General features: G+C 39.9%; 1 protein-coding gene across 1 annotated transcript in view; it reads right to left on the reverse strand.

Moving 5' to 3' along the window:
- Positions 1-3,550, reverse strand: part of LOC147975675 (uncharacterized) — a 28,589-nt gene extending 25,039 nt beyond the window's left edge. The window contains exon 1 of the mRNA XM_087520528.1: positions 1,493-3,550. Within this exon, the coding sequence (XP_087376654.1) occupies positions 1,493-3,550 (2,058 nt within the window). The remainder of the gene's footprint in view (positions 1-1,492) is intronic.
- Positions 3,551-8,073: the final 4,523 nt, after the last annotated feature.

Raw genomic sequence — 8,073 nt, forward strand, 5'->3', positions numbered from 1 at the left:
TAATAACACCATCTACTCCTTCTTTATAAAGATGTGGGTCATCCCAAAAGTAATGCCTCACATCATACAAGAACTTTTTCTTTTGCTGATATGTGAAACTAGGTGGTATAAACTTAGCAACAATGTAATTAGCATAATCAGCATACCATGGAGCAGTATGAGAAGCATTTATGACATTTAATTGCTCACCAGGAAAGCTATCATCAATAGGTAGTGGGTCATCAAGCACATTTTCTAACCTAGACAAGTTGTCTGCAACGGGGTTCTCAGCTCCCTTTCTATCAACAATATGTAAGTCAAATTCTTGTAGCAAGAGAACCCATCTAATAAGTCTAGGTTTAGCATCTTTCTTTTCCATAAGATATTTAATGGCAGCATGATCAGTGTGAATAGTTACTTTAGAATCAACAATATAAGGTCTGAACTTATCACAAGCAAATACAACTGCTAAGAATTCTTTTTTAGTAGTAGCATAATTTCTTTGAGCATTGTCTAGGGTTTTACTAGCATATTGAATAACATTTAATTTCTTATCAACTCTTTGCCCTAGAACAACTCCTACATCATAATCACTAGCATGACACATAATTTCAAAGGGTAAATTCCAATCAGGTGGCTGAACAATAGGTGCAGAGATCAATGCTTTCTTAAGTATTTCAAATGCTTCTACACAATCATCATCAAAGACAAATGGTATATTTTTTTGTAATAAATTAGTCAAAGGCTGAGAATTTTTTTAAAAGTCCTTAATGAACCTCCTATAAAATCCGGCGTGACCAAGGAAACTTCTTATACCTTTGATGTCCTTGGGGCATGGCATCTTTTCAATAGCATCAACCTTTGCTTTGTCAACTTCAATACCTGTTTCAGAAACTTTATGCCCCAAGACAATACCTTCATTAACCATAAGGTGGCACTTTTCCCAATTCAAGACAAGATTAGTTTCTTCACATCTCTGCAAAACTCGATCAAGGTTGCTCAAGCAATCATCAGAAGAAGATCCATAGATGGAGAAATCGTCCATGAAAACCTCACAAATCTTTTCACAAAAGTCAGAGAATATAGCCATCATGCATCTTTGAAAGGTAGCAGGTGCATTACATAAACCAAAAGGCATACGTCTATTAGCAAAAGTACCAAAAGGGCAAGTAAAAGTAGTCTTTGATTGATCCTTGGCTGACATAGGTATTTGAGAGAAACCAGAGTAACCATCTAGAAAGCAAAAATGTGTATGTTTGGATAATCTTTCTAGAATTTGATCGATAAAAGGTAAGGGGTAATGATCCTTTTTAGTGGCCTTATTTAATTTGCGGAAATCAATCACCATCCTATAACCTGTAATAATTCTTTGAGGAATCAAATCATCTTTATCATTAGGAGCGGTAGTAATACCTCCCTTCTTAGGGACACAATGGACAGGACTTACCCACTGACTATTAGCAACAGGATAAATTATACCTGCCTCAAGGAGCTTTAGTATTTCCTTTCTTACCACTTCTTTCATTTTAGGATTCAGCCGTCGTTGATGATCACGAACTGGTTTAGCATCTTCTTCCAAATTTATTTTATGTTGACATAGAGTGGGGTTAATGCCCTTAAGATCATCAAGAGTATACCCAATAGCAGCACGGTGCTTCTTTAGAGTTCTCAATAATCTCTCTTCCTCATGCTCTGAAAGGTTAGCACTAATAATAACATGATATATCCTTTTCTCATCAAGATATGCATATTTAAGATTATTAGGCAACGATTTAAGCTCAAACACGGGATCACCCTTGGGTGGAGGAGGATCCCCTAGGATTTGAACAGGCAAATTGTGTTTCAGAATAGGTTCCTGTTTAAAGAATAATTCATCTATTTCCCTTCTTTCATCCATAAACATATCATTTTCATGGTCTAGCAAATATTGTTCTAAAGGATAACTAGGAGGTACGGCAATACATGCAAGACCAATAATTTCATCCTTACTAGGTAATTCTTCTTCACGATGTTGTCTACTAAATTTAGAGAAATTAAATTCATGAGACATATCATGTAAACTGATAGTAACAACATCCTTTTTGCAATCTATCTTAGCATTAATAGTGTTGAAGAAGGGTCTACCAAATATAATGGGGCAAAAGCTATCTTGTGGGGAACCAGGAACAAGAAAATCAGCATGATATTTAGTTTTCCCACACAAGACTTCAACATCTCTAACAATTCCCATTGGTGAAATACTATCTCTATTGGCAAGTTTAATTGTGACATCAATATCTTCTATCTCAGCAGGTGCAATATCATGCATAATTTCTTTGTATAAGTTGTAAGGTATTGCACTAGCACTAGCACCCATATCACATAAGCCATGATAACAATGATCTCCTATTTTAACAGAAATAACATGCATGCCTACCACATGTCTGTTTTTATCTTTAGCACAAGGTTTAGCAATTCTAGCAGTCTCATCAAGGAAATGAATAACATGCCCATCGATATTATTAGACAAGAGATCTTTAACAATAGCAATATCAGGTTCAACTTTAATTTTCTCAGGAGGTGTATAAGTTTTAATATTGATTTTACGAACCACGGTTGAAGCTTTAGCATGATCCTTTATCCTGACAGGGAAAGGTGGTTTCTCAACATAGGAAGTAGGAACTATAGGATCATTATAAGTGATAGTATTTTCTTCAACTTTAATAGGTGCAGCTACTTTTACTTCTATGGGAGGATGATATTTAAACCACTTCTCCTTGGGGAGATCAACATAAGTAGCAAAAGATTCACAGAAAGAAGCTACTATTTCAGAGTCAAGTCCATATTTAGTGATAAATTTACAGAAAACGTCGGTATCCATAAAAGATTTAACACAATCAAACTTAGGTGTCATACCTGACTCCTTACCTTCGTCGAGGTCCCAGTCTTCAAAGTTGCATTTAATTCTTTCCAATAAATCCCATTTGAATTCAATACTCTTCATCATAAAAGAGCCAGCACAAGAAGTATCAAGCATGGTGCGATTGTTATCAGAAAGCCGAGCATATACATTTTGAATAATCATCTCTCTTGAGAGCTCATGATTGGGGCATGAATATAACATTGATTTAAGCCTCCCCCAAGCTTGAGCGATGCTTTCTCCTTCACGAGGCCAAAAATTATATACATAGTTGCGATCACGATGAACAAGATGCATAGGATAAAACTTCTGATGAAATTCCAATTTCAATCGTTTGTAGTTCCATGACCCTGTATCATCACATAGCCTATACCATGTCAATGCATCTTCCTTCAAAGATAAAGGGAAGACCTTCTTATTAACAACATCTCTAGGTACACCTGCAAGCTTAAATAATCCACAAACTTCATCAACATATATTAGATGCTCATCAGCATGCTTTGTTCCATCTCCTACAAAAGGATTAGCTAGCAGTTTTTCTATCATTCCCGAAGGAATTTCAAAGCAGACATTTTCATTTTCAGTAGGTTCAGTAGGTTGATGACCAACTCTTTGCTCTACTGGTCGGGGTGAAGATACCCTGAAGAAGCCCCTCAGAGGATTACTTTCCATAGTAACAAGTGACAATAAATTTTAGCACACTATATAAATTTTTTCTTACCAAGTTCCACCTACCAAAGGCGCTTCACTCCCCAGCAACGGTGCCAGAAAAGAGTCTTGATGACCCACAAATATAGGGGATCTATCATAGTCCTTTCGATAAGTAAGAGTATCGAACCCAACAAGGAGCAGAAGGAAATGATAAGCGGTTTCCAGCAAGGTATTCTCTGCAAGTACTGAAATAAGTGGTGACATATAGTTTTGTGATAGGATAATTTGTAACAAGCAACAAGTAACAAAAGTAAATAAAGTGCATCAAGGTCGCCAAATCCTTTTTGTAGCAAAGGACAAGCCTGGACAAACTCTTATATAGAGAAAAGCGCTCCCGAGGACACATGGGAATATTGTCAAGCTAGTTTTCATCACGTTCATATGATTCGCATTCGGTACTTTGATAATTTGGTATGTGGGTGGACCGGTGCTTGGGTACTGTCCTTACTTGGACAAGCATCCCACTTATGATTAACCTCTACTGCAAGCATCCGCAACTACAACAAAAGTATTAAGGTAAACCTAACCATAGCATGAAACATATGGATCCAAATCAGCCGCTTATGAAGCAACGCATAAACTAGGGTTTAAGCTTCTGTCACTCAAGCAACCCATCATCTACTTATTACTTCCCAATGCCTTCCCCTAGGCCCAAATAATGGTGAAGTGTCATGTAGTCGACGTTCACATAACACCACTAGAAAAGAGACAACATACATCTCATCAAAATATCGAACGAATACCAAATTCACATGACTACTAATAGCAAGACTTCTCCCATGTCCTCAGGAACAAACGTAACTACTCACAAAGCATATTCATGTTCATAATCAAAGGTGTATTAATATGCATATAGGATCTGAACATATGATCTTCCACCAAATAAACCAACTAGCATCAACTACAAGGAGTAATTAACACTACTAGCAACCTACTAGTACCAATCCCGGACTTGGAGATAAGAATTGGATACAAGAGATGAACTAGGGTTTTGAGAGGAGATGGTGCTGGTGAAGATGTTGATGGAGATTACCCTCTCCCGATGAGAGGACCATTGGTGATGACGATGGTGATGATTTTCCCCTCCCGGAGGGAAGTTTCCCCGGCAGAACAGCTCCGCCAGAGCCCTAGATTGGTTCCGCCTCGTGGCGGCGGAGTTTCGTCCGAGGAGATGGCTTATGATTTTTTCCTCATCGAAAGACTTCATATAGCAGAAAATGGACATCGGAGGGCCACTAGGGGGCCCACAAGGTAGGGGGGCGCGCCCAGGGGGTAGGACGCGCCCCCCACCCTCGTGGGCAGGGTGTGGCCCCATTGGTGAACTTCTTGCACTCAGTATTTTTTATATATTCTGAAAACGTCTTTCGTGAAGTTTCAGGACTGTTGGAGCTGTGCAGAATAGGTCTCTAATATTTGCTCCTTTTCCAGCCTAGAATCCCAGTTGCCGGCATTCTCCCTCTTTATGTAAACCTTGTAAAATAAGAGAGAATAGGCATAAGTATTGTGACATAATGTGTAATAACAACCCATAATGCAATAAATATCGATATAAAAGCATGATGCAAAATGGACGTATCATGTACCTATGAATCTAATAATGCATTGGTTGTTTAAACCTGATGGGTATGAATAAAGTTGTAGCATACATTCAAATTCAAATCCAAACCCGGTACAATTTGGAAAAGAAACAATTAAATTACGGTGAAATTACGCTCTCCAGGTTGTTACGGCACATACGGTTGGTAATACACAAACGTTTGTGATATGCACCATAATCCGACACGGTTCACAGAGCGGAGACGTGTTCAAGCATGGACACAATTGCCATTTGCAAAGCGTGTGCGATGTCAGACAATATCACAAACGGTGCGGGCAAACTGAACGTTTGTGTTAGTTGCCTTATCGTGCACGATTCGCAACCATGAACTATTTCTGATGAAGTATGCATCGTAAACGTTGCACCACAGAATAGCGTGTGCGATAGTTGTCGTGTACGATGATGTTACGGCGGTCTGACGTTTCGTAATCCTGTCCGACACTCATACGACGATTAGCTAATCTTCTTAACGGTAAACCGTTTGTGATGGGCCGCGCATCATACATGTTCTATAATAGTGAACCATTTGTGATGGGTCATGCATCATAAACGTAGCACCACAGAATACCTACTGCGATGGCAACGCGAGCAGAAATGAGTAGGAGTACTGTAGGGGCCCTATCCCCGACATTTCTGGGTCGTGTGGGAAGGACACCCCTATCGCCCACACTCACTTGGCGACGGTTCCAAATGCCATCGCGGAAAGGGGTTTTAAACCGTTTGTTTAGGACCGACGTGCACCAGTACCAACTACTCTGCCACAACCCACGTCGTCAATCAGTGTGGTGTCAAGCCGCAAAGTGACTAAGTGGCAGCCATTCGCCACATGGCGGCCTCTTTCTACAAGAAAAGCCTACAAGCGACACCCGTCCTGCATGTGTCAAGCGAGCAGGTGTGAAGCTGACAAGATAGCCTGGCAAGGCTTGCCGCGCAAGCGACGATGTTACGCCGAGCGTAAATTTTATGCGCCCTGTCAGCCTGCAGGGTTAGGTATGATAGCACTGTTTTCTATCTTATCAGTGCATAATGACAACTTTGCCATTGTGGTGACCCCTTAACCAATAAAAGGAGGCCCATGGCAACTGTAGCATGGGTTAGAAGGTTGAACCCCACGCATTCATACGCGTGTAGCCACTGCCGCCCCTAGGCAAACCTGCCGAGCAGGTGTACTACGCTCCACCAGCATTCTTCGACCATCAATTCACCAAAGTAGGAGTAGGTTTTTACGCGTCACGGCGGCCCAAACCTTGGTAAAATTACCCGCGTGATCTCTGTCGTGCTGCCCCATGCTCTTCTTCTCTTTGTGCAATGTGACATCCCCCCTGCCGAAGCCATAAGGGACCCTTGGTCCTAGAGGTGCCCGTGGTTTCCCACAACAGCTGTAGAGTTTGTGGTTATCCTCCTACAGCTCACTGTTGTGTTGGATAGAGCATAAAAAAATAATTTTCTTGCCACCATTCGTATCTTTTTGCTAATAATCCTTATCAGTTTCCTCACTTGATGCTTCTTCATGAATATCTGATTGCCCCATACGCAAAAAGGGTCAATGCATGGATCCTTGCCAAGGGCATATGTACCTACAAGCAACAAGTCAATATTAGAAGCTAACAAGTGTCCAGGCCTGGATCTATATGCACTAAATTATGAAACGATAGGGGGAGTACAAGCCGAGGGATGAAGCTAACCTTGGTGGAATATGGTGGCAACTCCCGTTGTTGTCCTGCATAAATAGTGGAAATGCATGATAAGTACAGCAACCTTAACATCAAACAAATATAGCAAAGGTAAACAATATCATCTCCAAATGATAGCTTGAATGTGTTGGTTTCAGCTTGTTGTTAAATTAGATATAAAATGGAAGGCAATGTTACCGACAGCAGGCTCAACAGCCATCAAATATTGCAATTCAAACTGGTATTGTTGAAAATGAATAGAACATAGGTAGTACTTAAAAATCACATTGGATAAATGTGTAAAACTGAAATAAACGGCATGTGTTAACTACACCAGGCATAACTGGAACCAAATATAGACGTTCAAACTGGTATTGATGCAGTCGAGCGGCACAGTTCTGACTTGCACATAATGAACAACACATTGTGAGTGACTAAAATAAACAAGCCATAAATGATTAGTATAACAACCAAATATAGCCATTGAAAATTGGATAGAGTCTCACTGCAACCAACCTAACAAGCAAATACAGATAACATGGCATATGCTTGAAAACTAGACAAATGCTCACTGCAACCAACCTAACAAGCAGATACAGATAAAAAAGGCATCTGCTTGGAATCTGGACAAATGCTAAAAAAGAAACCTAAAAACCAAAAACAGATAAACAAGGCATCTGCTTGATAACTAGACAAATGCTCACTGCAACCAAACTAAGAACCAAATACATATAAACAAGGCATCTGCTCGATAACTGGAAAAAAGCTCACTGCAACCAACCTAACAACGAAATACAGATAAACAAGGCATCTACTCACTATAAACAACCAAATATAGCCATTCGTGAAACTGAAGTGGACAATTCATACTTAAACATCACATAGCCCTATTGAACAATACATTTTTGCATAACTGAAATAATTAAACACGGCACAGTTAAAGCATTGCACGACAAATGCTACTACAACAAAGGGTTCGGATTGGGTAGCTAGAAAAGGTAGGATTTGCTGATAGGATGTTACCTCACATTTCATGGACGGGATCCTTTGTAACTCCCTCGATGCGGCTATATCTCCCACGTGTCGAAGCACGACTTAGAGGCATAACCTCATTGAAAGCAATGTCACAAGTGAGGTAATATTCACACAACCCATGTAATACATAAGGGAAAGAGATACATAGTTGGCTTACAATCGCCACTTCACGCAATACA

Source organism: Triticum urartu, chromosome 4A (genome assembly GCF_056163025.1).
Source record: "Triticum urartu cultivar PI428250 chromosome 4A, HENAU_Tu73, whole genome shotgun sequence".
Lineage (NCBI taxonomy): Eukaryota > Viridiplantae > Streptophyta > Magnoliopsida > Poales > Poaceae > Triticum > Triticum urartu.